The sequence below is a fragment of the Coenobita brevimanus genome, chromosome 16 (assembly GCF_032717465.1).
Source record: "Coenobita brevimanus isolate Jiangsu-jjx chromosome 16, ASM3271746v2, whole genome shotgun sequence".
Taxonomy (NCBI): domain Eukaryota; kingdom Metazoa; phylum Arthropoda; class Malacostraca; order Decapoda; family Coenobitidae; genus Coenobita; species Coenobita brevimanus.
In genome coordinates this window covers 32,833,475-32,850,446 of record NC_136969.1, presented here as the reverse complement: position 1 = coordinate 32,850,446, position 16,972 = coordinate 32,833,475, and the positions used below count along the sequence as shown (strand labels likewise).

Sequence of the window (16,972 nt, the reverse complement as noted above, 5' to 3'; positions counted from 1 at the left end):
GACATAATGGGCGAAATATATCGCTGAGGAAAAGGTGACGTGAAAACTCCAGACCAAAGAGCACACGGCCAAAGGAAGCGTGTGTTACTTTACGAATGAGTACCTTGGTCTTTTCTTGGCGATTTGCTGAAGTGCAATCCGTTTTGTAAGCTAGAATTTAAGCCTTTATATGTTGCGGTTTATGGTGCTCTACTCAACCGATAAGTCTCCTGGTGCTGGATCAATTAACTTATATATTATTGTGCGTGTTCCTGTGATTCTCAATGTGTTTATACGGATAATTGTAGCCTCACTGTTATAAAAGAAGTTTAGACGTTACCTAACTAGACCTCAAAATCTTTTGGTAAATTTGACGTTTCAGCCCCAATTCATTATGGACACCGTTCCTAAGTTTTTCCGATGGTTTTTGTCGTGGCTTGTTCGAATCGGATATTCCTTTCCGTCGCTAATGACTCGTTCTTGAGGCACCATTTTTCCAATAGCGACAGTGTTTATCCATACACAATGTTGAGAAAGCTTTGAACATCAGAAGAGACTGCAGTGTTGCGTAAATAAACTAAATAAGCAAAGAATGAAGACTGGAGATCTGATCCAAGTTTTTGGCAAAACTTGGATCTGATTTTCAAGATATTTGGACATAACTAGTCTAAGAGAGAGAAGCATTTTGAGGTCTTAACCCTGATATTGTTCTCTGATTCTGCGTAGACATTACACAGAGCAGACCTGACAGGGTTTGGCCTGTACAAGACAGCCACATCCTTCGGTCCTTACATGGGCATTCTTCGCTCAAAATCCTGGCATAATTATAAGATTTATAAAATCATTTGTTATCAGTTTCAGTTTACAAATACTTAATCGGGTTTTCAGATTTTCAGGCTTACTTCATTTTCTTCATCTCCCTTATAATTAACTGGTGACAAGATCCTGCTGGGACTGGAACGCCAATAATGCCATACTTTCCACTGTGGTGCATTGTCTTGCATCACTTACCTCACTTTAGCAATAGGCTATTTTTATTTCTGGACTGACAACGAGGAATTCTCACATTTCTGCATATGTCATGTTTCTCTAGTTTTGTTATAGTGTTTGTAAGAAAACATAGAATGCATCCCAATAAAACCTAATAATATTCTCATATTTTGTATGGTACTCTATATTTGTAACACTGATTGAATACACACTTTGATTTGCCCTGTTGTGTTAATAATGAAAGCCTCTCAGTAGGAAACATTTTATTACAAACATTTATCATAGAAATTATTTACATTCCGACCTTCACGAACTAACGTTAATATAACATACAGATCATAATTACAATCAACTACAATGCTTTCTCGATACTCCCTTAACCCTTCAAGTGGCAATATTTCACTTACCTATAATGGTTCTGTCTTCACCTGACGGATCTGGGTTACATCTATAACTCAGATACTAAGTAGTGGTGTCGTGGAATCTGATGAGCCTTAGTTATAAGGTAATAAATAGTCTTCTTGGTTACTAGTCAAACCCTTCCAGTCTGACTACACCAGGTCATCATATAAGTTGAAAAGGTGTTACGGATCTTTGTCAGATGCAGACAGATTATATTACACTTTGGCTGTTGACGGCTGATCCTATTCATGTGAGGACAATAATAAAGGGATTCAGTACTCTGTGTGAATATTAGATTACCTTTAACTCTACGTAGATCCGTCACTTGAGAAAAAGCATGTTTTCGGTATTCTACATTTGAATATTATTAGTTCTGCTAAATGTATGCCTAGATATTGGTCGTTTAACGAACAACAGTTAACATCAGTGAGGTACTACTGAAGTAATCAGTACTGAACACAGACACATTGTCACATACGTGGACTCTTGTTGTGCCGGAAGAAACACTGTTCAGAGTTACTCCTGCTCACGTCACAAGAAAATGGCATGACAATAGAATTATGCATATAATAATCTATCTATCTATCTATAGCCCGACGCCCTAATCCCGCAAAAGGGTGGCCGCAGACAAAACGCCTCCAAGTCGCTCTGTCACCCACCATTTGACTACCCTCCTCCCAACTCACTCCCCCCTCCCTCATATACCTCTCAACTCCATCCCTCCACCTCATCCTCGGTCTACCCTTCCCTCTCCCTCCCTCCACCTCACCTGCATACACCCTCTTAGTCAGTCTTTCATTCTCCATTCTTTCCACATATCCAAACCACCTCAGTCTATTTCTCCTAATCTTCTCAACCACATCCACATCCACCCCACAACGTTCCTTCACTTTTTCATTCGTCAACCTGTCCCTCCACGTCACTCCACATGCACTTCTCAAGTAACTCATTTCCACTGCTCTTACTCTTGACTTGTTCCCTTCTTGCAAGGCCCACGCCTCGCTTCCATACGTCAGGGTAGGGATCACAATACTGTCATGCAGTGACTTCTTAACTTCCGTACTCGCCTCCCTATTTCTCATCACTGTTTTCAGTGAACCAACAACCTTCCTTCCCTGCTGTACCCTTCACGCACTTCATCCCCCAAAGTTCCATCCTTACAATATAATAATAATAATAATAATAATAATAAATGATAATAATAAATATAAAAGATAACTTAATAAATTGTATGAAGATGTAGAGATGGCAGTGCGCCAAAAACATCGGAACAAGGTTGGGACAGGATAAAATACGAGTACACTGAGAAATTTACAATGATAAAAACACTCCTCTCCTCCCCAGTAATACACACATATATACAGAAATACTGTTCTAGATGACGCAGCTTATCTATCAACTTGTCTTTGAGTGTTATGCTAATCTGCATATTTCATATATTCATTTTCAACTTAATATAGTCTACCTTCAAAAATGAGTTACGCTAATTTGCATGGTTCTTAAATTCATATTATAACTTCATATACCTTCTAAAATGCCCTGTCCCTCTTATTTTTTCATTCTTTCTTTTAACATCTGCACACACACACACACACACACACACACACACACACACACACACACACACATATATATATATATATATATATATATATATATATATATATATATATATATATATATATATATATATATATATAATCCTTTTCCCCCATTTTCTACTCTTTGGTTCGCATAAATTCCTTTGTCTGTCAAAATAAGAGTAATCACCCGTGCCTTATTACCCAGTTTGAAGCTAAGCTAAAGCAAGGCCACTGTGGTCCAGAACACATAAAAGTAAGCGACTGGTCTACTGCCCTGGTGGCAATGTCAGTGGCTTCCTAACCCCAGGGTGTGATCCAAATGTGCGTTGTGGGAAGGTCTCAGATATATGTAATTTTTTGACAAAGAAATTTATATTACTGAAAATGTAAACCGAGAGACGAAACAAATCTGTACTATGATTTCAAAAAGAACATTTTGATCTGCAGGAAAGTTAAGTTTTGAATACCTTTCGAATTCTATATTTTGATTTCAGCTCAAAGATAAGCCTGGTTTAGATCAGGAAACTTGAAAGACTCTTCCCCGTCTCAGTAAGCTGCGTCTGCAAACAAAGGTTTTCAGGTATTGTGACGATCAGAATTAAAACAATGACCCAATGGAGCCTCAGCATGACACGTCTTGTATTCTGGCCATGTGAATTAGAGGCATCCATATTTGAAAGCGTGAAACGTGTTCGAGCGGGCAAGCTTCTTGTTATTATAGCTTTCCAACCATGAACAGTCACCCGCAAAAGCTCTGTTCCTCCTCCCAACCTTCTTTGTTCCATAGCATCAGAGTAGTTAGTGTAAAGTTGTATGTTGGCATTATAATCTGTTTGGCTAGTTAAGCAGTTATATTTACCGGCCTGTTACTTCTCACTGTCAACACTAATTGATAATTTCTTTGATAACCCTTTTTTTCTTTTCTTTGCTCACTTTGGTACTTTTTGGCTTTTTCAACAATATGGTGGCGAATTTCGCGATAAGCCACCTATTACTCACCGAATGTATCCATGAGCTAAAACTATACCATGAAACATTACAGTAAATCTTCTTCTTAAAAGAGTCCGCTGTATTATGAGGATGGATGGAAGTCGACGAAGCATGAATCCCCAAATGAATCCGGGCTGAGGATGTCCATGAAGGCTGTGACGGTGGAGGTGAGGCCGCCCACAATACCCACAGTCATGATTATCCACAGCAGTGCCCTCATCCACAATGGAATTTCCCTGTGGAGGAGTGAGACAGTGAGGCTTTATGCTCAGTCCTTAAATGGCGAAATTAAAGCGGCCTTCATGTTTCTGGCAATAATTTCTGAAGCAGGTGAAGATGATGGAACAAGTTGGGCTTCTTTTTATCATTGCTGACTGCACCGTGTAAAATGGGATGCAGGCTAACAAGACATTATACCAAAGATGTTCCTAAATGACTAGCACAAATGACGGGTTGCATTCCACTTTGCTATTTAAGGTTTAGGCATACTGTCCTGGACCTAAAAGGAGATGAGCTGAAAAAAACTAAAACGAGAGAACAGAATGAATTTTTAACGTTAAGAACCCAATGTTAACCTACATTTAACCTGTCATCATCCACCCTTCATCTACCTCCACCAATCCCTGTCACACCCCACTCCACTTGTCCCAGTTTTCCACTCTTCACATATTGATCTCAACTATCACCCCTCCACTTCGCGACCTACCGTCCTCCATTCCATCCACCCACACTGCTGCTCCTTCTCCCCTTCCCGTAACCTCTACCTCACAATCCACCCTCCACCTATCCAAGTGACCCTGAAGATGTTACTATTATAAATTCCCTTCTCAGCCCATCTCTCACCGTCTTCCCCTTTATGCTTTCTCATCCCCATCTTCCAGTCCACCAGTCCACTTTACCATCCACCCTTCTCTCCTTCATCCATCTGTCCACCCACCTACCTTTCATTACACCAACTATCAACCCACCTTACTCTCTATCACTCTATCCACCTTCCATCCATCCACTTCACTCTCTATATTTTACCTTTTTGTCTGTCCACTGCACCATACATCCATCCATCCATCCATCCACCTTCCACCGTTTCATCAATCAATATTTATCGCCAGATGACTTATTCCCGTAAGGGATGGCCACAAATAAACCGCCTCCATGTCGCCCTTTCCGCCTCATTTGGCTGTCCTCCCTCCAACTCACACACCCCCTCCATCTCGCTCTCTATATTCCACCCTTCCATCCATCAATTTAACCATCTACCTTCCATCCATCCATCCACCTTTCACCAATTCATCTCACTCTCATCACACCCTTCTTCCACCTACCCGTCTATCCATCTCATCCATCTTCCACCAATCCATCTCGCTCTCCACATCACACCCATTTACTTACCTGTCTATCCACCCATCCATGCATCCATCCACCCACCTGACGGGCCATCCAGGTTGCATTTTCATATCGACGAGCCGCATATACATCAGAGGTGGAAGGACGAAGGAGCAAATGGTGACTGTGGAGCCCCCGATGAGGTTGAGGATTTTATCGAAGCTAGGGATTGCCAGGCCGATCAGAACCTCCACGCCCACTATGCTGGATCTCAGGGCTATTCTTTTCCACCCAAACTCTTGACGGGGAAGGAGAAGGCCATCATCATCATCATTATCATCAGCACCATCATCATCATTTCTAGGTAGATCTCTGTACTAATTTCTTTCATATCAGGGCTATTCTCTTGCACTCAAACTCTGACAGGGGGAGGAGAAAGCCATCATCATCATCATCATCATCATCTCTGTGCAGATTTCGGTACTTATCTCCGCTGCCAAATTCTCGAGGTCAGAAGAGAAATCTCATCTACAGTCACTTAAACCCATCTTCACTTTCTTACTCAGCTTCCTACACTCACTCACACCAATCCAGACTCATACACACTCAGCTACACCCACTTAAACCTGCCCACGCTCATCCCACACCCACCTACAGTCCCACATCCATCCATACCCAGCCACAACCATCCATACCCACATACATCCACATCCGTCCACCCCAACGTATACCCATCCACACCCTCCCACACCCACCTACAGTACATCCACCCACACTCATAAACATCTATCCACACTCACCGCATCTACACCGACCTATTATACTTCCTGCTACATCCCCTTACACTAGCCATCTCTACTCTCATCCATACTCATGTACACCCACCTACACTCATCAACACCTACTCACCACACTTCTGGGACTGTCGTTGTTACACACACACACACACACACACACACACACACACACACACACACACACACACACACACACACACACACACACACACACACACACACACACTATGCTTACATCTCACTGTACCTCGAGATTCAGGAGGATGTCCATGATCTGTTATTCAAGGTTGAAATTATGACGCAGATAACAAGAGACTGATGACTTCTATGCCTATTCTACACCAGCTTACACCCACGTACAGTTTACCCACTTGCACCCACCTACACCCTACACTAAACTCCATCCATCCACACCATCTACCACTTACTGTTCTGACCAACACGGGCCACCTGTGCCCACCACCCACATCTATTTCCCACTTACTGATCTCGTTATGGCGCTGGTGCTCAATAGAATGATGGCTTCTATGACACCCACCTACATCTTCCTACACCCTCTTACACCCACCTACATCCTCCTTCATTTACCAACACCCACCCACACCCACCTGCCACTTACTATTTTCAATATGGAGGAGGGATTCCATGGTCTGAGACACGGGGTTGAAGGAAATGATGTAGGTGCCCAAAAGATTGATGACTTCCATGACTATCGCAGCCTTGATGATGCCTTTGCTGGTGTCCACTGAGAACAGAATGATACTCTCCACGTCAATGCCCTGCACCGCATACCCTCCCACCGTCACGGGCATGTACAGGGTCAGGAGCACTGTGGCAGATGAAGGATTAGACTAACCAGCATAATATGATGACGTTCTCTATAATGCTGTTAGTGCCAGGAGAAGAACAGGAAGAAGGATTATATTAACCTACATATTATGATGACGTAGCTTACTGGCGGGAAAAGTAAATTCTACGGCTCTACGTCCCCACCAATACGCCTTTTTATGGATATGCTCTTTTCACCTTAACTTGGCCGAGATTTTCGTTGCAGCTTATTTCACATAGCTCAGTGGCAGAAAATGACAGTACTGTTGCTCTAAATTCTTTCTGTACCACCCCCTCGTGAGAAGCATCATACCTTCGTGTTATTCTATTGATACAACTCCGTATTAAAGATTGAGAGATGGCAATTTTAGGTTAAGTTAAACATGATATAGCATCATTTCCTAGTGTTGATCTATAGTTACAACCCAGTACTCAAGACGGAGAGACTGCATTCTTAAGTTAAAGTATACAGGGTACAGTAAGGAAATTTTTGAAGGCTTTATCTATCCCTCCCCCCCCCCAGTTCGAAAAGTCACTCCTGAGCTAAGAGGTTTGGAATTAGCAAGAATAAAGCGAAAAACTTTCACGGATAGTTAAGGAGGTAAACAGGAAGGAATCCAAACCAGAGAGAATTTTTTATAAAAAATTTCAGGTTATCATCATCATTATCATCATCAGTCTCCCAGTTCAGTATCCCAGTCCTAATTCCCATAAAACTAAATGAAGTAGAATCCAGAGACAAGGAAAGAAAATGCATAAATTTGGAAGCTGAACTGAAGTATTAAAAGTAATCATAACGCCACAACGGCGTCGTCATATGACGCCGTAAAATAAGTAATAAAATATAGAAACCGAAAGTAAATTAAAATGAAAAATATCATGCAGTAATATAGAAAGATAAAGCTCCTAAAACATCAATGAATTATAAAAGGTGGAAGGGGCCCGCCTCCTCAGGAAAAGTAAAATCATCAACTGGACAGCACTCCCCAAGCACAGAAGACAGACAGTAGGAACCATCCGACCCCCTATTCCTATGGCAAAACCTCCGGTGAAGTTCACCCAGATTTGAACACTCGCCCAGCAAGTGACGGACAGTAAGGGGAACTAGGCAGTCGACACAATAGGGCTGAGCCCCACCACACATCAGGAACCCATGTGGAAGCCGTGAGTGCCCAGTGTGAAGCCGGGCAACATCCACCTCTAACCTCCGAGGTATGGAGGGGAGAGCCCTCGATACAAATACCCTCTGAAAAAAGTCTTTGAATTGATTATTAGTGACAGCATCCTAATGTCTCTGCCAACAAGTACGAACCGCCAGCTTTAAAGTTGATTATAAAGTTTTATAAAACGATGAGTGACGTTATCTACGTCCGCATGTTGCATCACATCCACCCACGGCGTACTGAACATCTTCGTCCGAATGTTGCCCTATAATATCCACCCACGGCGTACATACTTCCACATGTTTCACTACATGCCTTATTATACTTCAATTACATCATCGGCGGCCAATCAGCAGCCGCGAATTAAACACACCCTACTTACCCCATACATCTCAGGTGCACAGGTCAGTCAAATTGGCTATAGTGTCTGCTGCTCTCAGTCTCAGTTCCCTGTGAGTCGCTCTGATCTCGCTTCCGGGCTCTACTAAAACAGTGAGCTGCTCATGTCTCGTTGCGTGGTTTCGAAAAACATATACCTGTTGCCCTTCGTAATTCTTTAGCATACAGTCTGTCATAATATAGACTAAATATCTATACAGTAAATACAGTAAGAATCAGTGAGCTACATGTCATTTATACCGTACTGATACCAACAAGCTTTTTTATTTTAATTCCAATTAAATTTCAATCAGTTATAATACTCTGTCGGAAAACCCACAATAATTTTTCTTGTCTGTTAACAGACCATAATGCCTTCCAGACAGAAGTGTTTTTTTTTTCCAAACTGGAGTGAAACCAAACCAGAGGGAATTTAAATCGGGAAAGAGAGCTCCTTCAAAAAATCCATCACCGAGCAGACATTTAAGTTTCTCAAGACCTAACACTACCTGGAAAAGCGACCATGACGTTCGTGCGAAACGGGAGCGTTGTTTTATAAAAGAATTATTCCAAGGCAGGAAGAATGACACCGTCGGGAAAGCCAGGCTCTTAACATATTCTACCAACAAGCTGAACGCAAAACAGCATTCCTACAGTGCATTTTGTTTTTGTGTCTTTTAACACGATTTATTCAAGATGGAGCTTTAAGTTGACTATACTCTTTTTACTTCAACTTGGCCTAAAATTATCTTCTCTCCATTTTAAATGCTAAGTTGTAATAATATATAAATACTAAAGTATAATGCTAGTCACGAAAAGGTGGTATGGAAATGATGCACAATACAGTCTTTTTCTCTCACTGAGCTACGTTAAATGAGCAGCAAACAGACAATAATCTGGCCCAAGTAAAGGTGAAAGGACTACAGCATCCAAGGACATTCAATCCTACCTTATTACCAAGGTTCATTAAATTTCATGCAACCACGAATTAGTATTCATGTCGTGGGGTCGGTTCATTTCCCTCAGTTGAAAGGAAAAAAACTTAAGTCATATTTACCTAGGAAAGCGACCACAACGCTTCTGTCAAACTGAGTACGGTCGGCCATGTCGTTCTGGATGGTGGGGAAGACAGAGGCACCACCGAAAGCGAAGAGGATGGCGCCGAAGCCTAGACAGAAGCTGTAGAAGGTCGGGTTCTGGTAGATGGGGTTTGGGTACTTGTCCGCCTCTACCAACAACTCCACGAAGATCACAACACAGGCTAGTGCTGTTGTCACCACTGCCAACACCGATGCCTGCCTGAGGGACGCAAAGTAATACTGCATTTACTATAACCTGACCCAGATTTTTGTCCTTTTGCAGCTTATGTCAGGTATCTCAGTGGCAGAAAAAGACAACACTATGGCTCTGCATCCTTTCCACGGGACTTCCTCGTGACTATCACCATATTCTGGTGTTAATCTATTGCTATAAATCAGCATTCAAGGCGGAGAGATGGCAATTTTAGGCCAAGTTATAGTAAAAATGGCATAGTATTATTTTGCTGGTTAGTAGCGGCAGTCTCGCTAGCAGGGGAGACAAACCAGCCTGTATTATACCGTGTGCAGCAATTGCGGTGGGTTAATATCCTGCTGTACATTATTTCTTCTTTAATATGGAGATAGTTTGCCGTAGTTATGTACAGGGTAGCCCATATAGAGAGCACCTTTTCCACTCTGCCGTGGGATTTCTCGTGTGTTTCAAAAACTGCTAAATCAGCGTTTTCAATCTATCTTATATTATCTCTTCGTATCCTACTCCCACTTCCACATTCACGCCCACACCAGCATACTCAGCCGTCCCCACAACACAAAAGATACCGCCAGTGGAATTTCTATTGTAAAGTTACATACGTGCCACCCCGTATAAGAGAAAATTAGGGTGTAATAGACAAAATAGATTGCTGAGGAAATGGTGATACGAATCTCCTCAGCAGACGAGGATTCTGTTCATTGTCTCGACTGAAAATGATAACGTGCCTAAATGTTGTAGGCTTAAATTATAAATCGCCATCTACCACTCATCTACCACTTACCTACCACAAACCCCCTGACTCGTTCCTGCCACACCTCTACCACACCACCTACCCTACCCTAACCACACCCCTACAATACCACCTACCACACCACTACCACACAACCTACCACACCCCTACCACACCACTTACCACACCCCTACCACACAACGTACCACACGACCTACCACACCATCCACCACACCCTTACCACAACGCCTACCACACCCCCACCACTCACCAAAAGTCCTTCGGCGTTCCCAGCCACGTGAACGGCAGGAGAACGGCAGCAACTATCAGCACCCACTCGCAGGTAGACAGGTCATTCACCAGGTTGTTCATGAAGGTGGCGGCGAGAATGAGGAACACTGTGGAGCCACCGAACAGGGTTATCATCACGCTCGCCAGGGCCAGCCGTCTGTGGGTATATAATGAGTGGATTGTATATTGCACCCATCTTAATCCGTACTGCTTTACACACGGTACAGCCCCTGAAATGCTACCAACACATTCGTTTGGGTCAGCCGTCTGTGGGACATATAGATAGTCTGTGGATTATGCCCTCCTTATTTCACCATCATTATCATCACCATCATCATCATTATCATCCAGACCTTTCCCACCCCAAGATGAGGTGAAGTAGGGCCCAGCGAGACAAAAAAAAATGACAGACTCAGTGAGCCACACTCCCATTCACTCACTATTCAAGACCCAGAACCCTGGCTCTACTTGACTGGTTGAAAAAACATTAAACAAATAGTCTCACACTCACCTATCTGACAGTCAGACGACCATCTAGTTAAAAAGAGGTACCAAACCCTGGTCATACACTCCTCAGCACGAAATTCATACAGCCACCTTGATCGCTTGTCAGTTCCCTGGCCTCATCAGCTCCTATAACTCTCTCTTTCTCTCATACACACTCATTTATCTTATCTATCCACCTTTCTCACCTGCCCCGCCTCCTCTCACCTTCAAATTGTCTCAGATATACCCTTTTCACCATTCTATTCTCACCCATGATATTCACATGCCCATGCCATCTAAGCACACTCTCTCCAACTCTGTTGTTCACAGACTTCTTTGCTCTCCATCTTTCACAAATCACAATATTTCCTATCCTATCTACTCTCTGCACTCCAAACACACTCCCCAGCAGTCCCATCTCCACTGCTCTTACTCTTCACCTTTCATTTTCATGTCATACCATTGTCACACACCCTTATGTTAGACTAGGACCTAAACCCCTTTCGTGCAAACCTCTCGCAGCCGCCACACTCGGACCTCTGCCTCTTATCAAGGCCTCCATAGCACCATCCACTTCCCTTCCTTGTGCCACTCTACTTTCCTCATTGTTTGCATATTTACCTTTCCTTTTCTGTCGCTGCATCCAGTACTTATACTTTCTCACCAATTAAAGTTTCCCTCCATTCACCGTAACTTCACACTGGAATGGTCTTCACTCTCAACAACCATCATTTTACTCTTCTCTGCATATATTTCCAAGGCGTGATGCTCATAGACATCAACAAAACTCTGCACCAGTCTACCAAGCTCGTGTCCTTTACTTTAAAACAGCACTGCATCATCTGCATACATCAGATTCGAGATACTCCATCCTTCGCCATTCATTACCAATGCCAAGGTTCATATTTACGCCATCCCCTTTAGTTCATATTTACAAAATTCCTTGGGGTTATGTTAGATGTAAGAATAGTTGTATCTTTATCTTGCTGGACAGAACCATCACCAGACTAGCTGGGATCAGGCGTCTATGGAGATATATAAAAGCCATATTCATAAAGGCTCGTAACCACTCCCCACCATCCAATGCATTCTGCCCACCCAAACAGTTATAATTATGCTACCCTACTAGCCTCCAATCATTCCCTCTTTCCTTCTTCCCTCTGTCCTTCCTTCCTTCATTCATTCGTTTCTTTTTCTCACCCTCAGTCTCTGCCCTTCCCTACATACCTGACTCTGTCCTTTTACTCCCTCTGACTTTCCTTACCATCTTCCTTTTGTCCATCCCTCCCCCTTTCCCTTCTTTCTGGCTACCTTTGTCGTTTCCTCACTTCTTTTACCCTTTCAATTGCAGTCCTTCCCTCCGTCCCTGTTTCCTTCCCCCTACCTTCCCTCCTTCTTTCCCTCTTTCTTCCACACCTCACCTGCCATGCTTGCCTAGTACCATGTCCTCCATCTCCATCTGCATCACTGGGAGTAGTCATCAGGCAATCGTTTCTTTAGCATCACCCAGCACGCCCATAGTCCATCCCTCCTTCCTTCCTCCTCCATTCTTTCCCTCCTTCCCTCTGTCCTTCCCTCCTTCCCTACCTCTGATCATTCCTGCTTCCTTCTTTCCCTCCTTTCTTCCTTCTGCTCATTCCTTCCTCTTTATTTCTTTACTGCATTAACCTACCGTTGTCGTTTCCTCCATACTTCTATCCTTCCCTCCCTGGTGCAATCTCTCCTATCGTCCTATTTTCTCTCCCTACCTCTTTCCCTACCTTCCCTCCTTCTCTCCCCGTCTCCGTTATCCCTCACCTTCCATGCTTGCCCAGTGACCTGTCGGCTAGCTCCATATACGGCTGTCTGCATCCTTGGGCGTAGTCTTTCGGCCACCGTTCCTCCAGCATGACCCAGCACTCCCCTAGTCTGGTACCTGAGAAACCCACACCGAAGCAGAACACCACCATCATCACCGCGCCGATCCAGCCTGAAGGAAAGGCGATTAGGTTTTTTCTTTGTCATTATTATCACCATCATTATCGCCATCAACATCCTCACCACCAGTCCTCACCATCACCACCATCACCACGCCAATCCAGCCTGAAGGGAAGACGATTAAACATTACCATCATCATCATCATCATCATCACCATCAACATCCTCACCACCACCATCATCACCATCACCACGTCAATTCGACCTGGGTGAGAGAGAAGATGATGGCTGTTTTATGGCTAGTTTTTGCCGTTATCATCATCGTCATCATTTCTACACAGCTCGTTATCATTACCATCATCACCACGCCGAGCCAACCTGCGGGAAGTTGGGAAAGGCTTAGTTTTATCATTATCATTATCATCATCATCATCATCATCATCATCATCATCACGTCGATCCAGTTGGGAAGGAGAGAGGTATAGAGAGTGGATTTATCGTTAATTTTATCATAATCATCATCATCATCTAACAGAAACAGCGCCAGCATGCAGTAAACTCTCGATATGTTGAACTAATTGGAGGGAGAGGCTGATATATCCGACAGTTCGATATAGCTGACGTTCAAGGTGAGAATTAAACTGATATGAGCCCAATCTTACTCGGTGACTAGCAAACAGAATTATAAGAGTTCACACTGTTGTCATTCAGATTTCTGTGGGTTTATTGTGTGGACCTTGACACTGTACACAAACATTAAAACCTTTCGATGACTAATAATTTTAGAACAGAGATAAACAAAAAATGTTTCTTATTCAGCTTACATGACCCGCCGCTCACACGATCATTCCGTCTAGCAGTCGCCCCCTCCCCTGGCAATTCTGCCTTTGTTTGAACTACGAAAAGATTGTTCGCTAGAGTCAAAGAGTTCTGGGCATCCGAAATTCGATACATTGAGGCTCGATGTACCGGTACTGGTGCTGGACGGGGTTGCCTACATGCCGTGGCACGGACATAGCTGGGTGGCTCCGCTGCCTTGTTATGCAAACGCCCCTGAACTCCTTCCCTATCCTCTGTACGGCGGATGGTGAATTGCAGGATGGGGAACAGTTTCAGTTTACAGTCTACTGGGTGCACAGTCAAATGAACCTTGGGTTGCAGGTATTAATAATAATAATAATAATAATAATAATAATAATACTACTGATTAATAATAATAATAATAATAATAATAATAATAATGATAATACTACTGATTAATAATAATAATAATAATAATAATAACTATAATAATAATAATAACTAATAATTATTATAATAATGATAATAATAATAATAATAATAATAATATCTGGATCTGGGTATTATTTCTAACGATTAATGGAGTATTGTGTGCCAATAGCTCATTCATTTAACCAGGGCGGTGATCTTCGTCCTTTAGTAGTCTATTTCCCGCAGCTCTGTGGCGGAATAAGCCAATAGTATGGCTTTCCAATCTTACCATAGCACTTCTTCGTGACTAGCACCATATTCTAGTGTTAATTTCGTACTGTAACTCAGGATTCCAGATGAGATGAGAACCTTATGCTAGTTAAAATAAGCATAGTATAGTGATAATGAACCGCCACTCGATTGAGTACTTCTAGCAGGGAGGACTTCGGGTAAGAAGAGGAAGCCAGAATTTGTGTTTACTAAATATCCCAACCACTTTCCACCATAAACACGTCCGCAAGATAGTTGACTTCCACGGATGGCACTGTACTGTTTTTAATACTCACTTTGATATTCACTGTGTTTGAATGCAAAGTGCATAGTAGCTCTTTGAGGAAAGACAAACGTAATAGCAGTAGTAGTAAGAGTAATTGTAGTCGTGGCAGCAGTAGTAGGCTGCTGTCCCAGGTTCATCTGAAACGTGAACCTGGTGGACAACAGAATGAACCTGCCATTTCTTCTGCAGTCCACCATCCTCCTTCTGGCGGAGAAAGAGGGGATTAAGGGACCATTTGTACAACCAAGCAATCCACCGCCCAGTCACATCGGTGCCACCACGTGAAGACGCCCCTCACCGGCACCAAGACAAAGCACTAATACAAGCAGCCATAAACACAAGCTCAGGAGTATATATAATGGCTTACCTGTGTTTGCAAGTGCCTTGGGCAGGGAAAGGAAGCCAGCGCCGGCCATCTGTGCCACCAGGAAGAACGCTGTCATGCTGAAACTCAGGCCCTTCTTCGTGGCCTTCCCTCCTTCGCCTCCCGTCCCTCCCTCAGTTATGCTCATTTTTCTATAGGAGGGAGGGGAATAGTTACAGGAGGAGGAAGAGGAGAGGAAGGAAGAGGAGGAAAGGTGAGGAGAAGGAAGAGTGTTGAGAAGGAGAAAAAAGAAATGAGTTGGGAGAAGGAAGTTGAAAGAGGAGGATGGAGAGTGAGGAAGCACTGAGAAGAAAGGAAAGTAAGAGCCACATCACCCGGTGGACAATAATTGAACAAAGCCCAGTATTTTAGATGGCATGGGAGACCGTAGCACCTCTTCCTTGGCGATTAAGTTTGCATATTACGTCTTGACATTCTCTGATGATGATGATGATGATGATGATGACGGGGATAAATAATGATGAACATCCCTTATCCTTTGACCACGTTCTGTACGTTTCTTTTTCATTGTAACCTGCTTTATGTCTAGCACTGGTCAATGGCACAAAACTTGATCCAGTGAAATTCTCTCTCTCTCTCTCTCTCTCTCTCTCTCTCTCTCTCTCTCTCTCTCTTTCTCTGTGTGTGTGTGTGTGTGTGTGTGTGTGTGTGTGTGTGTATTCCAGTTTTTATCATGACCCATACGACTGAGCAAACTGCTTAAATATATCAATGGTATTCTAAATGGCCTCGGAGATTTCGTGATGCCTCTTCCTTAGCGATTTATTCTGAATATTACCCCTCAGTATTCCCATATATGAGTAGTTCATCAACAGCGCTAATATCAACACTCGTGCGACAGTATCTTTTGTGTTGTGGGGACGGCTCAGTGTGCTGGTGTGGGCTTATGTGTGGCAGTGGGAGCAGAAAATGACTAAATGTTGCAGGATAGACATGAGCAACGTTGGCTCAGCCGTCCCTGCAAAACGGAAGAAATCAGGGGGTGGAGTGAAGGAGAAGCGTTACATAATGGATATTGAGATGTAGTGTACAGAATAAATCGCCAAAGAAGAGGTGTTACGGAGCTCCAAAGGCACACAGAATACCATGCATGTTCGATTTTAGCATCAGTGTCAACAGACGCTCCGGATATGGGTAGCAGGATGAAGAGGAGAGAGTGAAGAGGAGGAAGGAGGAAGGAGGGAGGAGGATCAAGGAAACAGGAGAAGGAGAGAGAGAAGAGAGTTAGAGAAGGAAAAGGAGGATGAGAACACGAGGAGGAGAAAGAAGAATGAGGATAAGGGTGGGAAGATCGGAGGAGGGAGAGGAATAGGAATGAGGACGTGGGGATGAGGAGGAAGGAAGTAGGAAGAAGAGTGGGGGGTGGGAAGGAGAATGGAGGGAAGAGGGTCAGGAGAGGAGGAGAAGAAAGGGTGGAAGACGATCAGAAGAGGAGGAGGAAGGAGGAGAGTGAGACTAAGAGGAAGAGAAAGAATTATGAGGGTACTGGGAGATGGCAGGAGGGAGAAGGAACAGGGAAGAAGGACAAAGAGGAAGAAAAATGAGGTTAGGGATAAGAAGAAGGGTTAGAGTTTTGCCTATTGACTGCGCGAGTGTTATAAACGTAGACAGTTAAGTTTTCCAAAGCCCCTGGACAGAAGGAAGGCGGGTGAAGGAAGAAAATGGAAGT

At 43.3% G+C, this 16,972-nt stretch overlaps 1 protein-coding gene across 1 annotated transcript; it reads right to left on the bottom strand.

Annotated features, from left to right (window-relative positions):
• Positions 1-4,026: 4,026 nt before the first annotated feature.
• Positions 4,027-15,430, bottom strand: LOC145391045 (uncharacterized). The gene is made up of 7 exons (XM_080265778.1): positions 15,286-15,430; positions 13,031-13,202; positions 10,728-10,904; positions 9,491-9,732; positions 6,684-6,893; positions 5,370-5,565; positions 4,027-4,180 (listed from the first exon to the last, which is right to left on the bottom strand). The coding sequence occupies exons 1-7, from the start codon at positions 15,428-15,430 to the stop codon at positions 4,027-4,029; spliced, it is 1,296 nt and encodes a 431-aa protein (XP_080121904.1).
• Between the last annotated feature and the right edge of the window lie 1,542 nt (positions 15,431-16,972).